Here is a 20816-nt window from a genome sequence, read left to right as displayed (position 1 = left end):
CTGAGCTCGGAGCGCGGCGGCAGAGCTTTGGGTGCAACGTACTGTGCGGGAATGCCGTCGCCGTTCCATCCTTGTGCTCCGTGGTGCCTCTGGGTCCCCCCAGTGTGTTGGGAATCATTTGGGTTGGGTGGAACTCTAAGATCATCCATGCCAACCCCAACCCATCGCCACTGTGCCCACACTTTGAGTCACCGAAGTTGTAGGAGGCCTGTAGGGTCGTCTAACCCAACCCATCCCCACCTCTGCGCCCACTCATGGGATCACAGCACCGTTGAGGGCGATCTCAGAGATCCCCTCCAAACCTTCATGATTCTAGGACTTAATGACTTCATGACTCCTAGGGACCCTAACAGTCACGGTGGCCATGGCATGGGGTTGGACTGGATGAGATTGGAGGTCTTTTCCAACAAATCCAACCTCCCACCCACCACCAGCATCGCCCGCTGCACCGTGTCCACTTGGCAGGGACTGACCAGGAGGCTCCATCCAATGGGAAGGACCACTGGGCACAGTTGGTCCGCATGGTGTTCACCTCTTGCCCCGATCCATTGCGACGTGGCGTGGCGGCCGCTGTCCCCCATTTCAGGAGGTTCTCTCCCCCTTTTCCACCCCCCCTTTTTGCCCCCGGAGGTCCCAAAGCTTTCCCCAGCCGCTGCCATCGTCGGGGTTGGCCGCTCCTCGCACTCAGCAAAGCCATGCAGTAGGGTTAGGGCAGGACGTGAAGGCACTTCTCCTTCGGTTTCTGCAGATAGCACTGTGAATCGGACACCCCTCGCTGTGCCCGCCCCACCAGGCCCCCCCCGGGGCAGCGAGCGGCCTGTTTCCTCTTTTTGTTTTACCTCATTTTGGGTTTTTTTGGTTATTTTTTTTTTGGGGGGGGGGGTTGATACTTGAAGAAAAGTCAGTGCTTGACATTGGGCAGCGGTGCCGGGCCGGAGGGCGGATGCACTTTATGGGTATTTGGGTACAGATTGGGGGGGTCGCATCCTACAGCAGCTGCAGTGCACAGTGAGGGTCACCCCCAGGAGAGTGACACTGATGGGAGACCTGGGATCATCCTGCTGGGCGGGGGGGAAGAAAGGAAATCGCTCCAGTGGAGGCACCGGGCCTTTGGGCGGCCAATGGCAGAATGCAGCCCACTCTGTGGCAGTGCTTCTGGGCCACTGTCCTGTGTCACCTCCTGTGCTGCCCTCTTTCCTTTTTCCTCCTTCCTTACGAATTCTGCTCAAGAATCATTAAAAAAGGGGGAAATGAACCCAACCACCCAACCACGGAAGGGTCAGAGCCCACCCCATGCGTTGTGCATCCGCTCTCCGGCAGCTCCGTGCGCCCTCCTGCCCCATGGTGCTGCCCCTCTGCTTACAACCCATTCCTCGTTACCTTAGGTTGCGTTTTCCTTGTTTTATTTTATTTTTTATTTACCATTTCTTTTAATGTCATAGGAAGCCTGTAGTCGGGATTGTTACTGTTGGAAACCGATGGCGTTCCATCCAGGTATTCCCATCTCTCCGGCGTTACGCAAAATAAAGGCCTGAGAGAGGTATAACCGAAGCTAGAAGTAGAGGTAGGCTCGTTGTCTGAGTTTTGAGGCATATAGTATAAGGGGAGAAGGAAAAAAAATAATAATAATTAAAAAGAATTAAAATAATGATGTTGCACAACTTGTAGAAAACAAAGAAGGGAAAGGGTTAATGTATTAAATGTGCTAAAATTACATTAAGAACTTAATTTTATTAAAGTATTATTACTTAAGAAAGCGGGTGTCTGCTCTCGTCTGTCTGTCTGTTTTTTGGGGGGTTCTGGCTGCTTTTTGCCCTGGGTGCCACAGCTGCGCTGCTCTTCCTCCCACCCTCCTCCTCCTCCTCATGCTCCCATGTGGGCACAGGGCTGACATGGTGCCCCGAGGACCGCAGTGACCAGAAAGAGCCTCCAGAGCCACCGACCAGCAGGAGGAGCCTCCGGGACCTTAACGACCAGCAGGAACCAGTAGGTCCTACATAAATATGGGTACAAAGTAGGGATGCTTTTCCCTTCCGTTGCTGTAGGTCCTACATAAAGACAGGGACAAAGTGGGGATGCTCCTCCCCTCCTTTTGTGTAGGTCCTGCATAAAGACAGGGATAACACAGGGATGTTCCTCCCTTTCCTTTTGTGTAGCTCCTACATGAGTATGGATAGAAAATAGGGACTCTTCTCCCTTCCCTCGCTGTAGGTCCCACATAAACATGGGCAGAAGGTGGACACAGCCGTGTCCCGCAGGTGAGGAAGGCGCTGCCCCCGGCAGAGGCTCAGATGCTCTGACAGCACTGCGCCTGGCGGCCGTCCTGCGTGGGCAGCACCCGGATGGGCTCCACGGCGCTGCTGGGGCCGAACTGCGCCTCGGGCTGCGCCGCGATCTGCCGCTGTGCCGCGCTGCGATAGATCTCTGCCGGCAAAGGGAGGGGGAGCGGTGTCACTTCTGGACTGAGGGATGCCCAGCAGGGGGGGATGCCGGCAACAGTGGCTGGGGTTGGGGTTGGGTTGGGTTGGAGTCGGGTTAGGGGTTGGGGTTCTGTTGGGGTTGGGATTTGAGTAAGGTTAGGGTTAGGAACCGGGGTTTGGTTTGGATTAGAGTTGAGGTTGGGTTTGGGGTTAGAATTAGGTTAGGACTGGGGTTGGGGTTGAGGTTAGGGTTAGGGTAGGGTCTAGGGCTGGGATTGGGGTTGGGGTTACAGTTAGGGTAGGGGTTGGAGTTGGGATTAAAGTTAGATTGGGGAAGTTCTGGTGTTAGTGCTGGGTTTGGGGTGAGAGTTAGGGCAGGGCAGGAGTTGGAGTTCAGTCAGTGTTATTGCTGGGATTGAGAGTGCAGTTAGGTTTAAGATTAGGGTTTGAGTTCAGGTTAGGGTTGGGATTAGAGTTAGGGTTATTGTTGGGATGGAGGCTGGATCCTTACCAGAGAGGATGTTGTGGAATGCCGTCTCCACGTTGGTGGAGTCCAGAGCCGACGTCTCGAGGAAGGAGAGCCCGTTCTTCTCTGCAATGACAGGGAGAGCTCATGGGGTGCAACCATGGAATGGCTGAGGTTGGAGGGCAGCTTAAAGCCCACCCAGCTCCAGCCCCCCACCGTGGGCTGGCTGTACCCCCACATTTCAGACCCCCCACTGTCCCATCCAACCCAGCCTGGATGATGGCACTGCAACACATGCTGGGATCAATGTGGAGCTGGGGGATACCTGCGAAGCTCCGGGCCTCATCAGTGGGCACAGCCCTCAGGTGGCGCAGGTCGCTCTTATTGCCCACCAGCATGATGACGATGTTGTTGTCTGCGTGATCCCTCAGCTCCTTCAGCCAGCGCTCGATGTTCTCATACGTCAGATACTTGGCGATGTCGTAGACCAGCAGCGCTCCCACCGCCCCGCGGTAATACCTGGGGGCAGCCATGGGGCAGAGCGGGGTCAGCCCCCAGGTTGTGGGGTGCGGGAGGGGGGCGGGGGATGCTCACGCTGAAGTAATGGCACGGTATCGCTCCTGCCCTGCAGTATCCCAGATCTGTGCCTTTATCGTCTTCCCATCCACTTGGATGCTCCTGGTAGCAAACTCCACCCCGATGGTGCTCTTGCTCTCCAGGTTGAACTCATTGCGTGTGAAGCGTGACAGCAGGTTGCTCTTCCCCACTCCGGAGTCCCCGATGAGCACCACTGGGGTGTAACCAGCACAGAATCAGCCCCCCCCAAAGCATGACCATCTGCGTCCCAACCTCAGTGGGGAACAACCAGAGCCCAGCACGAGTGGGGACCCATCAGCCAGCGGGGTCGGTTATTGGGATCAGCACAAGGGGCTCCAGGTGGGAACCCCATTAACCCAGCGGGGGCTCCAGCCCATCTCCAGCCCCGAGGGCACCCAAATGAGGACCCAAAGAACGGTCCGGATGTACCACCCTGGCTGGGTGGGCACTTTGTCGGCGCGGCTCCCGTGGAATGTGGCAGAACAGGTTCTGGGACCTCGTCGCGTTTTTCCCCCATCAAGTTTGTCGAGTTGGTGACTCACCGGGTTTTGATTTTATTTACTTTTCATTCCCCAGCTGCCGGTGTCACTCATTCTCCAACACTCGAGAATCGAGCTCGATGGGATCGAGCCGGGGGGGTGGGGGTTCACCAGGACTGACCCACAGCCCCCACTCAGCACAGTGTTTGGGGGTTGATGGCTGCCCCCTGCCCCGGTCCTGTTGCGAGCACTCCCGGTGCTGCCCCCTGGGATGTCCCATCTCCATCTCCATCCCCAGACCAACCACAACCCCATCCCCAACCCAGCCCCACTCCATTCCCGACTCAACCCCATCCCCAGCCCCATCCCCGTGCCCAACCCCATCCCCGACCCCAATTCCCAACCCCATTCCCATCAGTGCCCAAACCCTCCCAAACCCACACCCCAACTTTAACCCCTTCCCCAACCGCAGCCCCGACCCCTTCCCCGTCCCGCCACGCACCCTTGAAGAGGAAGTCGTACTCCTCATCCTTGCCCCTCATCCTGCAAAGTGCCGCGGCCGCAATGGGGACGGTGGGGATTTCCGCCCCGCTCCGCCCCACATCGCTCCCATCGGTCCCGCAGCTCTCTCTCATTGGCTGTCGGTGCTGCCCGTCACCGCCCAGGTGCTCACCTGGGGCAGGTGTGGGGGGAGAGCTGAGGGGTGGGACGGGGGATGGGGAGGGGGATACAGTGGGGATGGGATGGGAATAGGAATTAGAATAGGGATGGGAATAGGACAAGATGGAGTGGAATTGAGTCGAAAGGAATTGGATGGGAACAGGAGCTGGAATGGGGATGGGAGTAGGGATGGGATAAGAATAGGGATGGGAATACAGATGGGGTTGGAGATAGGATGGGGATGGGAATAGGGATGGAGATGGGATGGGATGGGGATGGGAATACGGACAGGCTGCGTGGGGACAGGAACACGCGTGGTGCTGGGCTCCGAGCCCGGCTGTGGTACCGGAGCCGAGGCCACGAGCATCCAGCAATGCCAGCCCAGCCCGATGCCTTTCAGTCCTTTAATGGCTGCGCCGGGCACGGAGCCGCGGGCTGCGTTCTGCGGTGGGACCGGCCCACGACACACTGAGATGGGGACAAAGGTGCGCGGGGGGGCACAGCTGCTCTGCCCCCTTAGGGCTCTTTCTTGGGGTCCCGTCGGGCTCGGGATGCAGCGACCCCCGAGCGGTTCCCGTAGGGATGGACGGGCCGATGCCGCTCAGCTGCGCCGTCGCTTCGCGCTGCTGACGGCAGATCACGGCCACGCTCCGGGACAACGGGCGGCAACGCGGGTGGGTTGTCACCGAGCTGCGCCGGCGGCCACGAGCCCCGGGACGAGCTCAGATGGCCACGCAGCACGGGCGCTTCTCCTGCGCTGCGGCCGCGCCGTCTGTGCTCTCACTGCCCAGTGACACCGTGCTGCTCTGGCTGCTCCTCTGCTTCTGCTGCTGCACTTTGCTGGAGATCTCTGCGGAAACACAAAGCCGTGACTGCGGGGGGCACCCACGGCTGGGGGTCCCCTTCCCCTCCACGCAGAGGGACGACGTGGGGATGGAGGCCGCTCTGCGGGGGGACGCGGTTCTCCCTCCCAGAACTGAGGCGGGGGGACGGGGAGAGCCCTGCAACTTCCCTTCCTTCCCTCGGCTTCTCTCTGGCCCCGAGGGGATCAGGGCTGGCAGCTCGTGGGGATGGTACAGCACGGCACAGCACGGCACTGTACAGCACAGTATGGCATAGCACGGCACAGCACGGCACTGTACAGCACAGTATGGTACAGTCACAGCACGGACGCATGGCACCGTACAGCACAGTATGCTACAGCACGGCACAGCAGCGGCACTGTTACAGCAACGTAGATAGGCATAGCCAACGGCACAGCACGGCACTGTACAGCACAGTATGGCACAGCACGGCACAGCATGGCACCGTACAGCACAGTATGGTACAGCACGGCACTGTACAGCACAGTATGGCATAGCACAGCACAGCATGGCACTATACAGCACAGTATGGCACAGCACGGCACAGCACGGCACTGTACAGCACAGCACGGCACTGTACAGCACAGTATGGCACAGCACGGCACAGCATGGCACCGTACAGCACAGTATGGTACAGCACAGCACAGCATGGCACTGTACAGCACAGCATGGCATAGCACAGCACAGCACGGCTCAGCACAGCACGGCTCAGCACAGCACTCCCTGCGGTGCCCCTGCCCTACACATCCATTCCTGGGGAGATGCTCCCGGCTGAGCATTGCCCCTCTCTGCCCCACGTCCCTGTGGGTTGCTCTGCAATGAGCTGGACACACTGAGTCAGGAGCATCCGGACCGGGACCATGGATTACAGGGGATGAAGGCACCTGTGGGGCCGCCTGAGGCCCCAGCAATGAAACCAGAGCGGAACGCCCAGCACAAAGCGCCGGAAACCCAACCAGCCAGAAAGACAACAGCGAAACTCAGGTGGGGCAGGGCGGGGGAGAGGCGTGGAGCATCCCCTGCCCCACAGCCCAGCGAGGACCCACAGCCAGCACCCACCCTTCAGGACGGTCTCAAACGCCTGCTCGACGTTGGTGGAGTCCAGCGCCGACGTCTCAATGAAGAGCAGCCCGTTGTTCTCTGCAAGGACAGCAGACCCCAGGACCCTGCAGACCCCGCTGGGCTCCCACCGGGGTCCCCACGTTGGGGTGGCACAACGCTGTACCTGCAAACATCTTGGCCTCCTCCGTGGGCACCTCCCGTGCCTGCGCCAGGTCGCTCTTGTTGCCCACCAGCATGACCACGATGCTGGCCTCGGCGTGGTCATAGAGCTCCTTCAGCCAGCGCTCCACCACGTCGTACGTCTGGTGCTTGGTGATGTCAAAGACAACCAGAGCACCCACAGCCCCACGGTAGTACCTGGGGGAGCAGCCTGTCATCGCCCCGTGCTCCAGGCAGCCCTGGAGCATCCCCACAGGGATGTGAGCACAGGGCATCCATCCATGGGGCACGCAATGGGACATCCATCCATAGGGCATTCATCCATCCATAGGGCACCCATCTATCCAGGGACACCCTCGGGTGCCATCCATCCTTACGCAGAGGTGATGGCTCGGTACCGCTCCAGCCCGGCCGTGTCCCAGATCTGTGCCTTCACCACGGCGTCTCCCACCAGGACGGTGCGGGTGGAGAACTCCACGCCGATGGTGGTGCGGCTGTCGTGGTTGAACTCATTGCGGGTGAAGCGGGACAGCAGGTTGGTTTTGCCCACGCCGGACTCCCCAATCAGAACCACTGAGGGGGGCAGAGGGATCCCATTGGACTTCAGATCAGCTTAGATAACCCTTCATTGCCTCAACCAGACCCAATGGCATCCCACCGCTGTGGCATTGCAGCACTGGGATGTCCCCAGTGCCATGGGGACATTACAGAAAAGCCTTACAGAAAAGGAAGAAAAAGGAGGAGGACCCTCTGCAGTGTTGGCTGCAGGCACAGCCCCAGCCCTGTCCTGCTTTGGGAACCCACAGCCTGGGGAGGGCACTGTGCAGCCAGGGCCCCCCCGTCGTCCCATCCCGTCCTTCTGGGCCCCCCTCACCTTTAAAAACAAAGTTGTAGTCGTCCTCAGTGCTGCTCATATCTCCCGGCTGCCGCCCGGTTTCCTCCTTCCCTCCGCAGAGCTCAGAGCGGGGCGGGCTGCAGGGGGTGGTGAGGGGGGCAAAGTCTCCTCTGTGTCGGGGTGTGAGGGGGGTCCCAGCAGTGAGGGGGGTCCCAGGAGGGAGCGCGGTCGGGGAGTGAAGGCGACGCGGGCGGCGCAGGGAGGCCCAGGGCGGCTGAGTGCAGGCTGGGAGCGGCAGCGCAGGTTGGGCAGGTAATGTCACCCCTGGAACCGTCACGGGGCACCTGGAGGAGGAGCCGGGCCCGGTCCTGGCTGCCAAGGCCACGCGGCGCGGGGCAGCCTGGGGCACTGGGGCCCTGGGCTCAGCATGGAGCTGGCCGGGCACCAACGGCCGCCTGCACCTCTGCTGCCAGCACAGAGAGATGGGAACGTGGGGGAAGCAGCCCCAGCAGGGACAGCACAACGCTCCCAGCTGCACCACAGACCCCTGGCTGGGTGCACGGCTGACCCCGTCCCACCCTTCCACCCTGCACTGATCTGACAGACACTCAGGACACGAGCACCACACGTGGCTTTATTTCCCCTCCCCTGCTGCCCAGCAGCACAGCCGGGCTCACAACACGGTTCCCCCCGTGCAGGCGCTGCTCTCAGCCGTGGCAGCGCGGTTCCATGCTCAGGATGCAGCTCAGATGCAGCTCAGGATGCGGCCACCTGCGTCAGCGGCTCCTCCAGGTATTGCACCAGCGCCTGTGCCTGGGGCAGGGATGGTGGTGAGGGGTGCAGCCCCCAGCGCCCACATTCTGTGGGCAAACCCCCGTCCCACCCCAGCACCAATCTGGGACCCACGCAGACAGTTCCCATTTTGATTGCAATTCCTCCCCCATCTCTCCCATCCTCTTCCTCCCGGCTTTAACCCCGTGGCTCTTTCACACCTCACCGTAATGCAGCCCCCCACCCCCTCACCCCCATCCCCTCACCCCCATCCCCTCACCTTGGCTTTCAGCATCCCAAATCCCACCGTCTCCTTGGCGTACATGCACAGCAGGAGGTTCGCCACGCGGGTGATGGCCACGCGCCCCTCCTGCCGGAGAGAACCGGGGTCACACGGAGATTCAGGGGGTCACAGCGGGATTTATGGGGTCACAGTGGGATTTATGGGGTCACAGTGGGATTTATGGGGTCACATTGAGATTTATGGGGTCACATTGGGATTTATGGGGTCACACTGAGATTTATGGGGTCACACTGAGATTTATGGGGTCACACTGAGATTTATGGGGTCACATTGGGATTTATGGGGTCACACTGAGATTTATGGGGTCACATTGAGATTTATGGGGTTCACACGGACCCCTTGGGCTCCCACACAGAAGCTGCTGCTGAACACCTCGGATCCCACTGTGGGTGCTGCTGTGGGTCCCGCACACCGGGGGTCCCGCATGGATCCCGTGGGGTCCCGCAGCCGTTCCGTACCATGCAGTCCATGAGGATGAAGCGCAGGTTGTCCTCGTTGAACGCGTGGTGCCCGTTCTTGTCGTAGGCCACCCAGATGTTGCTGGCGATGGCCGCGGTCACGCGGGCGTCCGTGTCTCCGTATCCCGAGTAGGCCAAGAGCGAGCCCTCATTGTTCAGCAGCCTGCAACGGAGCGGGGAACGGTCAGCTCCGGGCCGAGCCCCGCCGTGACGGTACGGTCACATCACACCGCAATGACCGTACGGTCGCACCGCCCCCGGCCCCGTCCCCGCTCACAACGTGCTCTGGACGCCGCCGGTGTTGGCCTGGCTCAGCACCTGCGTCAGCGCTTTGGGCCGCAGCATGGCAGGCAGCGCGGGGCGCGGGGCCCGTTCCCGGTGTAGGCCGCCCCCGTTCGGTGTTTGCTGCCGTTCGGTTCCGTTCGGGGCGGTTCCGCGCTCCGTTCCGGTTCCGGTTCCGTCGCCTCTCGATCCTCCCCGCCGCCAGGGGGCGCTGTGCTGCGGCGCGGGCCGTGGCGGCGCTCTGTCCCGGCCTTTCTCTGTCGGCCAGGGCTGGCGGGGCGGGCGGCGAAGATGGCGGAGCCGAGTGGCGGCGGCGGGCCGGGCCCCGGCGGGTCGGAGCTGGGAGGTCCCGGCGGGGCGCTCATCCGCGTCACGGTGAAGACCCCCAAGGACAAGGAGGAGATCGTCATCGCCGACGGCGCCTCCGTGCGCGAGGTGGGGACGGGACGGAGGACGGGGCCTAGGCCTGAGCGCTGCGAGGGGCCGCGGGAGACACGGGCCGCGAGACCGAGGAGGGTGCGGAGCGGGAAGGTGGCGGGAGGGGTTGGGCGAGAATTGGAGGGAGGAACCTCGGGGGTGTGAGGAGCCGGGGGGGGGAAGGTTGTGAGGGGCGGGAGCGGAGCTGGGCTGAGCGGAGCTGGGGCCTCCCCGGCCATGGGGGGCGTGGGGCCGGGGTTGGGCTGCAGCGGAGTGACGGCGTGTGTTGTGCGGGAGCCGAGGGGCTGGAACCCGCCGGGGGGCGAGAACGGGGCGTTGTCGGGGCGGTGCGGGAGGGGGGGGCGGGATGTGCCGGTGGGAACGGGAAGGGGGGGCCGGGAGGGGTCTGCGGGCTGGGGGGGGTGTGAGGGGCACGGCCCGGGGGTTGTGCTGCTGGTAGTGGGGGTGTTGTGGGACAGCGGGGAGGCGCTGCGTGGGGCGGCTGGGCCTGGAGGGATCAGGGATCTTCTCCCTTAGGGCCCGGAGATGCCTCAGGTCAGGGCACATGGGGGCGCGGCTCCGGGGCTGGCAGGAGCTGCTGGAAGAGCAGCGGGAGCTGCAGCTTGGGGAGCTGAGAGGCAGCGGGTGGGTGCTGTGATGGGACGCGGCCCTGGGGCTGGGCTGCGGGGAGCTGTGGGGCAGTGGATGTGTGCGGTGGGGCTGAGGCCAGAGGCTGCTCTGTCCGTCCTTCTCAGACCTTTCATTTCTGCCTTTGGGGCAGAGGGAGAGTGAAGCAGAGGGAAGGGGACGTCAGACATGTGGGTTTGCTGTGAGCAGGGAGCTCCACAGGGGCACTGTGTGTTTGCAGGGCAGCAGAGGGTTCACAAGAAGCGTTGTGCAGGTGGCAGTGCCCGCCGGGGCAGAGTGGTGTCAGTGCTGTGGATCTTGGCTGTGTGTGTGTTTTGCTGTGTACTTTGATGTGGGCTTCAGGGCACGAGGTTGCAGCGTGTGCTGGGAGCTGGGCAGGAGCTGTGTGCTGTGCGTGGCCCTGCTGCTTCCCAGCCCTGTGCTGTCAGCGTGCAGAGCAGCGGGTGAAGCTTCACGCCCTGGGTCACTTCAGTGCCAGGGGTCCGTCCTCCCAGGCCCAGTTTTTCGGGAGTTCTGGACCATGGCAGCGAGCTGCCCCAGGAAAGCTGTGATCTTCTGCTCCCAGCCTTTCCATGTGGATTTCCTGAACTCTGTGGCTTCCAAATGCAAAGGTTTCTATTCTCACCTATTGACTCGGGGACGCCCCAGCTGAGCTGGCGGTGACAATCTTATTGGCAGGTGCTGGTCCCTCCCCATCACACAGCAGAGATGTTGGCAGTGGGTGCTGTGGATAGTCACAGGAATAGAAGACCTAGTTTACATCCATTGGCTGATAAAGGACTGTGCCCTTTTCCGCACAGCTCTGTCCTGTATTGAATCAGAGCTGGGCTTTCCTTGGGAAATAATAAGATGAGCGGAGGCAAATAAAGCTCAGTCATTCTGAAGATAAATGGTGGGTTTGGATCAGGCCTCAGGGGCTCGTTGGTTTTGAAGCCTTCAGCTCATCTCCAGGTGACTGTTGTGAACTTTACTCCCCACGTTCTGAAGCAGCTCAGTTGCTCAGCTTTGCTTTTTCCCCTCGTGTGCTCTCAGCAGCTGGTGCTGCATTGCTGCTATTGCAGGCAGCAATACCTCTGTTCTGTCGGGGTGCTGAAGCTCTGCTGGTTCCTTTCGCCGTTTGTGCAGTGAATGTTGGGTACCTGGAGCGTTACCTTCAGTTTCCTTCCTTTGCTCTTCTGCCTGAAAAGCGCCGGGTCTGTTTTTCAGTTCAAAGAAGAGATTTCCAGGCGGTTCAAAGCCAAACAGGATCAGCTGGTTCTGATCTTCGCTGGGAAGATCCTGAAGGACGGAGACACTCTGAATCAACACGGGATCAAAGACGGGCTGACCGTGCATTTGGTCATTAAGACTCCACAGAAGTAAGGAAGTGTTCCATCATGGGGGTCTGGGGGTGAGCGGGTGGTGGTGAGGCACGAGGGCTCTCCTTGCCACAGCTCTGCCCTACAGCTCTGGCTTTATCGTACAGCTCTGGCTTTATCGTACAGCTCTGGCTTTATCACTTGGCCCATCATTGCCCTGGGCTGTGCACCTGTGTGAACCTGCGGGGGGGGGGGGGTAAAAGCATCCTTAATGCAATTAGCATGCGTGGCTTTGTGTGTGCAGAGCCTTTACAACTGGCAGTCTGGGAAGAAGCCATTGGAACACGGTTGTGTCCTCCATCTGATAACGATGACTCACTGTTAGCAGAAATTACCTTCCCAGCTAATAGTAATGTGAAAGCAATACCCAGGGTTTATTTCACCTCCTGCTGTCTACCCTCACCCTGCAAACTGCGGTACCATCTCCGAAGGTAAGGAGAGCACTGTCCTGGCTTTTCATTTTATTCTCTACCTGCCGCAGAGAAGTGCTGACTGAAGGCATTACGGCCCCTTCCTTTGCTGAGAGAAACCAACTGCTCGTTCTCCTGCTTCCTTCCTTTTTTGGTTAAGTTTCCTATCTGCTTTGTCCCCCACTCCCACTCAGGGGTTTTCAGCGTCGCTCAGATGGGTCTGGAAAACACACAGCCAGTAAATAGCAGAGGTGAACTCGTGCCTTGTGTTCTCTGTCTGTACAGTAAGACAGGGACTTATTTGCCCCAGTGAGTGCCATAGTAACACAGCGCACAGGAGAAGCTGCAGCCAGGCCAACTGCTGTTTACCCCTTGCAATAGCCCTGCTGTAACCTCCTGTGGTTTCTGTGGGAGCTGCAGGAGGATTTTCCTGTTTGGAGCAAACTCATTGCTCAAGGATACGGCCGAGGTAAACAGTTTGGCGTGGTTCAGACCTGAGCTCATACAGCTCAGAGGGAGAGCAGTCGGGCTGCTTTGTGTGGGCTGGGGTGAAACGTGAGGGCTGTTGTGTGGCAGGGTGGGAAGCAGGTCCAGGCAGATGGAAGGCAGCTGGGAGCCACTGCTGTGCATCTGTCCAGATGGGAATGGGAGCAGCCTGGAGGAGCTGCCTGCTGCAGGCTCAGAGGGAGGCCTGCACTGCCCTGTATTCCCCACAGAGAGCACTGCTCAAATCTCCCAAATCCCAGAAGTGTAACAGTTTGTTCTGTTTCTTTGTAGGGTCCAGGATCCAACATCTGCTGCTTCTGCCCCCAGTGCTGCTTCTGCCCCCTCCGCAACGTCCCCTTCTCCCGGTGCCCCATCTCAGCCTTCCACATCCAGCAGCGCTGCTCCAGATGCGGGGAGCGGCCGACGGAGCAGTGGGTCGGGGACTCTGGGGGGTCCTGGAGATGGAGGCCCCAACAGTGCTACGTCAATCCTTTGTAAGTGGGGACCACAGCAAAGTTGGAAGAAGTATTTCCTGGGTGTAGATAGAGGAGCTGGGTTTTCAGCCTTGTGATTGTTTCTCCTGCTCACCTGAGTCACTTTCCTCAGCGTGTCTTGATTTCCCTGCTCAGGATAACCCCAAACCCTTTGTGAGGGGATGTCCCCCACAAGAGCTGCCTGCTGCAGGATCAGGGCACCCCCAGATCAGTGTGGGTGCGATTCAGCCCACACCCCCCCCTCCTTCTGCCGCTGCCATCAGTTCCTGACCCACAGCTCTCTTTTCCCCCTCCCCCTGTTCCCTCTGCAGCTGGTTTTGGTGGCATCACTGGGCTGGGCAACCTGGGCATGGGCTCAGCCAACTTCATGGAGCTCCAGCAGCAGATGCAGCGACAGCTGATGTCCAACCCAGAGATGCTCTCTCAGATCATGGAGAACCCCTTGGTGCAGAACATGATGTCGAACCCCGATCTCATGCGGCAGATGATCATGGCCAACCCGCAGATGCAGCAGCTGATGGAGCGAAATCCGGAGATCAGCCACATGCTGAACAACCCCGAGCTGATGAGGCAGGTGGGTCAGTGCACCGGGACCGATCCGAGCGCGTCCCACAGCTTTGAGGTGGAGCAGCTTCAGAGTTGGCTCTCAGCAGGGAGCGTGGGACTGCCAGAATGGTGAATTCAGGGATCTCTTCCTTCCCACTGTGAACCCCTCACAGACAGATGGTGGTCTTGAGTGAAGTAAACAATGATTACTCAGCCCGTGTGCATGTGGCTCTTACCTCCCTGTCAGAGCTGCTGAATCTATCGTGTGTTGGGCAAAAAAGGATTCTCTGTTTGTGTCTCTGTGTGGCTGCTGAAGGAGCCCTGTTTCCATGCACTTCCCATTATCTTTTCTTTATTTCAGCCATGTTGGCTCTACATGAAATAGCAGAGTTGTGGGGCTAAATTGCGAATGTTCCGCATTTATGCAGCTCAAAGGATGTCCGGATGCTCCTTGAGCAGGAGGGAGCTGTCAGGAGCCTGGAGCTGGCGGACTGCTCGCTTTTCCTCCAGCAGGAAGGATCCCAGCTATTCCATCTTAGGTTTCTGAATGCAGTCCACCTACTTTGAGTGGGAACACGTGGCTGCGAGATGTTTGGATGTTCCAAAACTGCTTAGAAATGAGACAATCCCATGCAGCTGAATTGGGGTTATAAAGGCAGAGAGCTGAGCGAGGTGGGAGGAGCAAGCATCCCAGGGCTCTCTTTGCTTGGATAAATGATCTCTCTGCTCCCTGGCTGTGAAATGGGTTTAATTATACTCTTCCTTCTGGGAGCTGAGTTAACTCTTTCAGTGCTCGGCTGGCAGCTCCGTGTTGTGTTGCTGGGCTGCTCACAAACCTCTGGGTGCACTTTGCTCTCCTGCGGTGCACGGGGGCCCAACTGTTCCACGTTCTCTCCCTGGCAGACAATGGAGTTGGCTCGTAACCCCGCCATGATGCAGGAGATGATGCGGAACCAGGACCGTGCTTTGAGCAACCTCGAGAGCATTCCAGGAGGGTACAACGCCCTGCGCCGCATGTACACGGACATCCAGGAGCCCATGTTCAGCGCTGCCAGGGAGCAGGTATGGAGTGAATCCCAGCTCACACAGCAATGGGACGAGTCCGGCTCTCCCCATTCAGGCTGACTAATTAGGCTGTTTCTTCTTTCTCTCTTCTCTAGTTTGGCAACAACCCCTTCTCTTCCTTGACGGGGAACTCCGAGAGCTCCAGCTCTCAGCCTTTGCGGACAGAGAACAGAGAGCCGTTACCAAACCCCTGGAGCCCCAGCCCCCCTGCTTCCCAGAGCCAGGCGCCCAGCAGCGAAGGGAGCACTGGCTCAGGAAGCACCCAGAGCACACCGACCGTGTCCAACCCCTTTGGGCTGAATGCTGCTAGCTTTGGGGCAGGTATGTAACAAGAGGGGGACCAGGGGTGCGCAGGTGGCAGAGATCAGCCAGGTGTTGGTGGGGGTTGCTGCAGAATGGGGCTGCTCTGCAGACAAATGTTATTGTAACCAGACCAGAATTGGGTTATTTCTTGTGTGCCTGTGGATGAGCACTTTGGGGGCTCCACTGTTTGTGCAGCCCTTGAGAGCACAGGAGAGAAGGGACCGTGTTCCCTGTTGGCCCATGGGTGAAGTAAAGGTGTTGTTGCACTTCAGGCACTGTGGTGCTGCTCTGCGTTGCATTGTAAGGAGTTTTCCTTTGTTTTCTCTTTCCTTTACCCTTGCAGGCATGTTTAACAGCCCAGAGATGCAAGGTCTCCTGCAGCAGATTTCAGAGAATCCTCAGCTGATGCAGAACATGATCTCTGCCCCTTATATGCGGAGCATGATGCAGACCCTTGCCCAGAACCCAGACTTTGCAGCACAGGTAAAAGTCAGGGACACCAAGCGATGTGTTCTTTGTGGCTTAGTTACGTAGTGTGTAACAGCCATGAGCAGCAATGCTCTGACCCTCCTTACATGTGCTGTCTCTTCCTAGATCATGGTAAATGTTCCTCTCTTTGCTGGGAATCCACAGCTTCAAGAACAGCTCCGCCTTCAGCTCCCAGTCTTCCTGCAGCAGGTAACAGCCCCTGTCTGGCCCTGTGGGCTCGGGTGGGTTGCGCTGTGACAGCAAGGGGTTGGTACAGGGGAAAGAGTGGGAGAGCTTGTTTGGACAAGGCAGTGTAAATGAGGTAATGTAAATTACCTCAAGGCTGACTTGAAATGATGATGAGTTCAGCTGCATGAAACCCCTGTGTGGACGCTCTCTCCCAGTAATGAGTTTACAAAAATTAGACTGGCTAATTGTGCTTGAGCAGCTGCTTCACTCAAGTGGATGAAAACGGCTTTAATTCTGGAGGCACGTGTGCCCCGTCCTAATCTGATTCTCCTACTTTATGTAGGAAATCTGATCTCTTGGAGTGTGTCTGCGCAGATGAGCCCGGTGGTGCAGGGACAGGAAGGAGAGCCCAGACCCGTGGGTTGGCTGTGGCTGTTCAGACTGCCAGCTGGTGGAGCACTGCCTGCACGAGCTCTCACTGTTCACCACCGCTGTGTCTCTCCTTCCTTCCCAGATGCAGAACCCAGACTCCCTGTCCATTCTCACCAACCCCCGCGCCATGCAGGCGCTCCTCCAGATCCAGCAGGGACTCCAGACGCTGCAAACGGAGGCCCCAGGACTCGTGCCAAGGTAAGGAGCGTTCCTCAGGGCAGGATGCTGCGGGCAGAGCTGGCGTGCTTGATGGCAGCCTGGCTGCCCACTCACCAACCAGATCTGCTCGGGGGATGCTGTGTGTGTCTGCAGGGCTCTGTGGGCTCCAGCTGATGGGCACTTTGTTTGTTTGCACTTCGTGCGGGAAGTCCTTGACCTTTTCCTTTGGGGATAAAGATTTGGGAACCATTTAGTCCCTCCTCTGCCTTTTGTTTGAGGTGTTTAAGTGTCGGGTGAACTCAGTTTTACCTCTAGGGATGTGCACCGTGGGGCTGGGTGGGTAAGTTAGGGCACATTGTGCTGCTGGGTGCTCTCGACCCTCTGCTCTCTGTCAGTGTGGGTCACGTTCAGCCTCTGCAGATTTCTCAGGCTGTGCCTGTATTAGGATGGTTTGCTCCCAGTTTTGCTGTGGGTGGGATGTGAGCGCAGCCAGTCATGGAGCATGGCCAGCCTGGCCGAGCCTGCTGGCTCCCCGTGCCACCTCGCTCTCGCAAGACAGGCAGGGGACAGCCAGAAGTGCCGGCTCAGCTCTGAGCAAACCCTGCCTTCCTCTGCAGCCTCGGCTCCTTTGGCATGCCTCGAATGCCCCCGTCCTCCACAGGAGGAAGCACAATCCCGGAGAACCCCGTTCCCTCCGCTTCGACGCCGGCCAGTGCCTCTCCAGCTGGGGGTGGTAACCCCCAACAGCAGCTCATGCAGCAGATGATCCAGCTGCTGGCTGGAGGAAGCTCTCAAGTATGTAATCATGGAGTCATAGAATGCCTTAAGTTGGAAGGGACCTCAAAGATCATTCACTTCCAATGCTCATGCTGTGGGCTTACTGCACACCCCAGCCCAGGGCCCATCTGCAGCCTCAGGCACCTCCAGGGATGGGGCACCCACAGCTCTGGGCAGCGCTACCACAGCCCCAGTGCCCTCTGAGTAAAGAATTTCCACCTAAAATCCAATTGAAATCTCCCCTTCTTTATTTGAAAGCCGTTCCTTGTCCCGTCACCGGATGCACACACAAAGATCGCTCTCCCTCCAATGTATGAGCTCCCCCCAAGTCCTGGATGCCCATTTACCTGCTGCTGGGCTTCTTGGGCACCTCTCTGGGGTGATCTTGGGGTTGTTTCTGGCCGTGGTTCTGCAGCTTCCCTTGGCTCAACAATGTCAGTCCCCACTCTGCTGTTCTCCCAGCTGCGCTCTGTGCCGCTGAGGTCTTTGTCCTTTCCCTCTGCAGGCGCAGAGTCCTGAAGTGCGATTCCAACAGCAGCTGGAGCAGCTGAATGCCATGGGCTTCATTAACCGCGAGGCCAACCTGCAGGCTCTTATTGCCACGGGCGGGGACATCAACGCAGCTATTGAGAGACTGCTGGGCTCCCAGCCTTCCTAAGCTCCCGTCACGCCGCCCCGCAGATGTCAGCACAGCATCCATTCACATGCGCAGGGGGATCTTTCAGGAAAGCCCGCCGTCATTTTCATATCTGACAGCTGTCATGTATTTAAAACAAAAAAAAGATACAGCTTAACCCCCGACCTTCCTACTAAGTTAAGATTTCATGTTGAAATGCTCTTTAACTGGCTTGTATGTGGATTCCAGTTCTCATCGTGGCCACAGAGACTTCAGATGTGTATTTTTTCCTCAATATTCCCTCTGTTCCAGACATTCTCTCTCTCTCTCTAGATGGTAGAGGCGATACTCCTAGTTATTTACCTGAATGATTGTGTTTTGAGTAGCTTGATTTTAACTGTACATGATTCCCTCCCTTCGCCCTCCTTTCAGGCAAATATTTAAAACTTGAGCCAACTTTGGTTTCCGGTTCTTTCTCCCGGCATCTTCTTGGGGATAATAGAGCGAAAGAAAAAACCGCAGCGACCTGGAAATCTCTCATGTCGTTTGTCTTAATGATTCCATGGGACGAATGGGGCCCTCGGCACGTGGGGGGCTGCCGTCTCCCACCGCGGGGATGGGCTGCATGCAAACCACGCCTGACCTGGGGTCTCGTGGCGCAGTTGGGATGGCGTCACGGAGCCCCGGCGGCCTTCAGGGCTGGGGTTTGTTGTGGAAGCTGAGCTGAAGGCAGCGCTGGGGCAGCAGCTCTTTGTGTTCGGTGCTTTTCTGCTCTGCGGGTTCAATATCTGTAAAAACAGGAGGGAAAGATCCGATCTCTCCACTGCAAAGTGTTTGTGCTGCCCAGCCCGGAGCCGCCCTCATTGCTCCCCCGTTGTGGTGCATTTGATGCTGCGTTCCGTGGAGGACCAACAGGGCCGCGCTTTCCCCAGGGCCTCCGGGGCCTCGAGATCTGCAGACCAGGTTTATCAACGAGAAAACAACAATAATAAATGCGCACAACCATCCGTCTCCCTGCGGCTCCTGTGTCGTCCTTGATTGAATTCTCCTCATTAACTCCTGATGAATGGGGCAGAGGGCGGCTGTTGGTGCAGCCCCCCACCTCTCCATTCCTCCTTCCCTTTGCCACAGCGCTGCAATCCCACATTTAACGTAATTCTTCCCTTTTTTCAGTAGGGGGGGATGGGGCAGAGAGAGGGAAGAGATGGCAGCAGAGCTCCGTGCAGCTGCAGAACAAAGTGCGTGGGGTGGGGGGAGCAGCGCTGCAGTGCGGAGCTGGGGCTGCAGATGGGGCAGTGTGGGCCCTGTCCCAGGCTGTGCTCCATGGGGCTCCAGGCTTCTATTTGTTCCACCACCCCGTGTCCTTGCAGCACAGCGCCAACCCCACCAGCACTCAGTGCCTTCATCCCATGCTCTTTATCACTCACCCTCTGATGAGCTCTCACTGATGTGCTCAGTAGGTGAATGCGAATGATGAATACTGTATATATATATATATAGGTGCTGAAATCACAACCTATCACAGAGCTGTAGGGGTTGGAAGGGACCTCCAGAGACTTCTTGTTAGGGGGTGTCCCTGAACCACGGGATCCTGGATTGCCCCTCCATGGCCGCGCACAGAACGACTGTTCAACAACAAATAAGTTAAAAAACACCAGTTTTATTGTGCTGCAATGACACAACTGGGGTCCAGAATGGGGGCAATGCCCCCACAGCACCATCCACAGCTCAGGGTGGGGAAGATGTCACTGTAGGGCTGGAAAAGCAAGAGTGGGGTGGAAGTTTGATGGGGGTGATCTGGGGGTCCTTGTCTTAAGGGTTTTAGGGGTTCTTAAATAGATGAGGTGCTGGGGAGCTATTTTTGGGGGGTGCATTCTGGGGGGGAAAGGGGGCCTGTCCTCAGGGTTTTGAGGGCACTTAGAGCTCCTACCTTCGCTGTCTTCACCAACGTCGTCATTGAAGTAGAGGAGCACGGTGGGGATGAAGTCCTTGGGGTCGAGGCGGAGGCTGCGCAGCTCGGCGGTGCCGTCCGGGATCCCGTTCTGCTCCAGGGTGAGATGCGGCTGCAGCGGGACCCCGCCGTAACACACCGTGTATTTCCGCAGCTGCTCCCTCCAGCCCCGCGCCCGCTGCAGCGCGGCTCCCACCGGCTCCTCCCCGCACACCTGGGGGTCCCCGAGGAGGGGAGGGACGGGGTCAGAGCGGCGGGTCCCCGGTTCCGAGCACGTCGCTGGGGGCGGCGGGACCCCACCGGGGAGCGGGGTCGGATGTCGGGGCGCCCCCCGCCCCACTGACCTCGATGACGCAGCTGTGGCCCGTCAGGGTGTTGAGGAGCCGCAGCAGCCGGGGGGCGGCGCTCAGGCGGCCGAGCTGCAGCCGGGGGTCCCGCCACCACTCGGCGTCCCACGGGGGGGCCCCGTCCGAGCGCGGCGTGTGGAGCTGGGAGCTGCCCGGGACCCCCAGCGGGAACCGGGACCCGCTCTGCCCGGTGCGGGGCTCCACGCGGGACAGCGGCTGCGGCGGGACGGACACGGTGAAGAGTGAGCACGTCAACGTGAAGTGAGAGGCACCGACCGGCAGCCCCGCCCCGCCCGGACGGTGACACCCCCCCCCCCTCCCCGGGCCCCCCCGCAGCCCCGTCCCGCTCTGACCCGCCTCCCGGCCCCACTCACGTGTCCGGTGTCCGTGTCGAAGCAGTGACTCACGTCGGTACCGAGGGCGCCCAGCAGCGGGTTCAGGGCGGCGTCACCTGGGGGACAACGTCAGACCGGACCCGCACACCGGGACCCTCCGCCGGCCGCCCCCCCCCACCTCGTACCGCGGCGCTCCCGCAGCAGCGGCCCCAGGTCGTAAACGCGGCCGAGGGCGCTGAGCCGGCCCGGCTCCTCCGCCACCTCCCGCACCGTCAGGTACCGGGGCCGCCGCTCCGCGCCGCCCGCCGTGTCCATGGCGACAAGGACGCCAAAATGGCGGCGACACGGGAAGCGCCTTCGCAACCCGGAAGTGGGGGGAGACGCGCCGCGCGGCATGACGGGAGCTGTAGTCCATCTCCGAGCCGCTGGAGGCTGCACGGCCGGGCCGAGCGGAGCGGG

General features: G+C 59.4%; 5 protein-coding genes across 8 annotated transcripts; 1 reads left to right on the top strand and 4 right to left on the bottom strand.

Annotated features, from left to right (window-relative positions):
* Positions 1-843: 843 nt before the first annotated feature.
* LOC107324334 (ras-related protein Rab-11A-like) lies at positions 844-4631 on the bottom strand. Of its 2 annotated transcripts, XR_001559475.2 has the most exons (6): positions 4465-4631; positions 3481-3676; positions 3212-3405; positions 2932-3012; positions 1749-2424; positions 844-1577 (listed from the first exon to the last, which is right to left on the bottom strand). XR_001559475.2 is itself a non-coding variant. In XM_015884277.2 (5 exons), exons 1-5 carry the CDS (start codon positions 4595-4597, stop codon positions 2288-2290), a joined length of 741 nt encoding a protein of 246 aa, XP_015739763.1. In that variant the 5' UTR covers positions 4598-4631; the 3' UTR covers positions 844-2287. The 2 variants fall into 2 exon arrangements, 1 of the variants encoding a protein (XP_015739763.1); XM_015884277.2 differs by having other exon boundaries at positions 844-2424.
* Positions 4632-5012: 381 nt separating this feature from the next.
* On the bottom strand, positions 5013-8059 carry RAB25 (RAB25, member RAS oncogene family). The gene is made up of 5 exons (XM_032449224.1): positions 7581-8059; positions 7084-7279; positions 6711-6904; positions 6545-6625; positions 5013-5472 (listed from the first exon to the last, which is right to left on the bottom strand). Exons 1-5 carry the CDS (start codon positions 7618-7620, stop codon positions 5345-5347), a joined length of 639 nt encoding a protein of 212 aa, XP_032305115.1. The 5' UTR covers positions 7621-8059; the 3' UTR covers positions 5013-5344.
* A 96-nt stretch (positions 8060-8155) lies between these two features.
* On the bottom strand, positions 8156-9543 carry LAMTOR2 (late endosomal/lysosomal adaptor, MAPK and MTOR activator 2). The gene is made up of 4 exons (XM_015884280.2): positions 9352-9543; positions 9075-9237; positions 8593-8682; positions 8156-8354 (listed from the first exon to the last, which is right to left on the bottom strand). Exons 1-4 carry the CDS (start codon positions 9417-9419, stop codon positions 8298-8300), a joined length of 378 nt encoding a protein of 125 aa, XP_015739766.1. The 5' UTR covers positions 9420-9543; the 3' UTR covers positions 8156-8297.
* Positions 9544-9617: 74 nt separating this feature from the next.
* Positions 9618-18735, top strand: UBQLN4 (ubiquilin 4). The gene is made up of 11 exons (XM_015884271.1): positions 9618-9791; positions 11628-11779; positions 12967-13169; positions 13481-13743; positions 14619-14777; positions 14876-15101; positions 15427-15566; positions 15678-15761; positions 16255-16370; positions 16949-17126; positions 17614-18735. Exons 1-11 carry the CDS (start codon positions 9648-9650, stop codon positions 17764-17766), a joined length of 1818 nt encoding a protein of 605 aa, XP_015739757.1. The 5' UTR covers positions 9618-9647; the 3' UTR covers positions 17767-18735.
* Positions 18045-20774, bottom strand: LOC107324333 (cytochrome b5 domain-containing protein 1). 3 transcript variants are annotated; one of them, XR_001559474.2, is made up of 6 exons: positions 20543-20774; positions 20397-20473; positions 20020-20238; positions 19655-19889; positions 19152-19349; positions 18416-18512 (listed from the first exon to the last, which is right to left on the bottom strand). XR_001559474.2 is itself a non-coding variant. In XM_015884275.2 (5 exons), the coding sequence occupies exons 1-5, from the start codon at positions 20751-20753 to the stop codon at positions 18418-18420; spliced, it is 837 nt and encodes a 278-aa protein (XP_015739761.1). In that variant the 5' UTR covers positions 20754-20774; the 3' UTR covers positions 18045-18417. The 3 variants fall into 3 exon arrangements, 2 of the variants coding, with proteins under 2 accessions (XP_015739761.1, XP_015739762.1); XM_015884275.2 differs by lacking the exon at positions 19152-19349 and having other exon boundaries at positions 18045-18512; XM_015884276.2 differs by lacking the exons at positions 18416-18512; positions 19152-19349 and adding an exon at positions 19365-19480.
* Positions 20775-20816: the final 42 nt, after the last annotated feature.

Source organism: Coturnix japonica, chromosome 25 (assembly GCF_001577835.2).
Source record: "Coturnix japonica isolate 7356 chromosome 25, Coturnix japonica 2.1, whole genome shotgun sequence".
In the NCBI taxonomy this organism is placed as follows: Eukaryota; Metazoa; Chordata; class Aves; order Galliformes; family Phasianidae; genus Coturnix; species Coturnix japonica.
Note: the sequence above shows the minus strand (reverse complement) of the source record. Positions and strands in the feature narration are given on the sequence as shown.

Excerpts from the sequence above, each read along its gene's own strand:
- RAB25 (XM_032449224.1), bottom strand. The coding sequence starts at position 7,620 with ATGAGCAGCACTGAGGACGACTACAACTTTGTTTTTAAAG. Across the intron at positions 6,905-7,083 it reads TACCGAGCCATCACCTCTGC|GTACTACCGTGGGGCTGTGG; the intron begins GTAAGGATGGAT and ends CTGCTCCCCCAG. Across the intron at positions 5,473-6,544 it reads GTTTGAGACCGTCCTGAAGG|AGATCTCCAGCAAAGTGCAG; the intron begins GTGGGTGCTGGC and ends GTGTTTCCGCAG.
- LAMTOR2 (XM_015884280.2), bottom strand. The coding sequence starts at position 9,419 with ATGCTGCGGCCCAAAGCGCTGACGCAGGTGCTGAGCCAGGCCAACACC. Across the intron at positions 9,238-9,351 it reads GGCGGCGTCCAGAGCACGTT|GCTGCTGAACAATGAGGGCT; the intron begins GTGAGCGGGGAC and ends GCTCCGTTGCAG. Across the intron at positions 8,683-9,074 it reads TCATCCTCATGGACTGCATG|GAGGGGCGCGTGGCCATCAC; the intron begins GTACGGAACGGC and ends TCTCTCCGGCAG.
- UBQLN4 (XM_015884271.1), top strand. The coding sequence starts at position 9,648 with ATGGCGGAGCCGAGTGGCGGCGGCGGGCCGGGCCCCGGCGGGTCGGAG. Across the intron at positions 9,792-11,627 it reads ACGGCGCCTCCGTGCGCGAG|TTCAAAGAAGAGATTTCCAG; the intron begins GTGGGGACGGGA and ends TCTGTTTTTCAG. Across the intron at positions 15,102-15,426 it reads TGCTGCTAGCTTTGGGGCAG|GCATGTTTAACAGCCCAGAG; the intron begins GTATGTAACAAG and ends TTACCCTTGCAG.
- LOC107324333 (XM_015884275.2), bottom strand. The coding sequence starts at position 20,753 with ATGCCGCGCGGCGCGTCTCCCCCCACTTCCGGGTTGCGAAGGCGCTTC. Across the intron at positions 20,474-20,542 it reads GCTGCTGCGGGAGCGCCGCG|GTGACGCCGCCCTGAACCCG; the intron begins GTACGAGGTGGG and ends GTTGTCCCCCAG. Across the intron at positions 19,890-20,019 it reads GCCACAGCTGCGTCATCGAG|GTGTGCGGGGAGGAGCCGGT; the intron begins GTCAGTGGGGCG and ends GGGGACCCCCAG.
- LOC107324334 (XM_015884277.2), bottom strand. The coding sequence starts at position 4,597 with ATGAGAGAGAGCTGCGGGACCGATGGGAGCGATGTGGGGCGGAGCGGG. Across the intron at positions 3,406-3,480 it reads TACCGTGCCATTACTTCAGC|GTATTACCGCGGGGCGGTGG; the intron begins GTGAGCATCCCC and ends GGCTGCCCCCAG. Across the intron at positions 3,013-3,211 it reads TGAGGCCCGGAGCTTCGCAG|AGAAGAACGGGCTCTCCTTC; the intron begins GTATCCCCCAGC and ends CTGTCATTGCAG.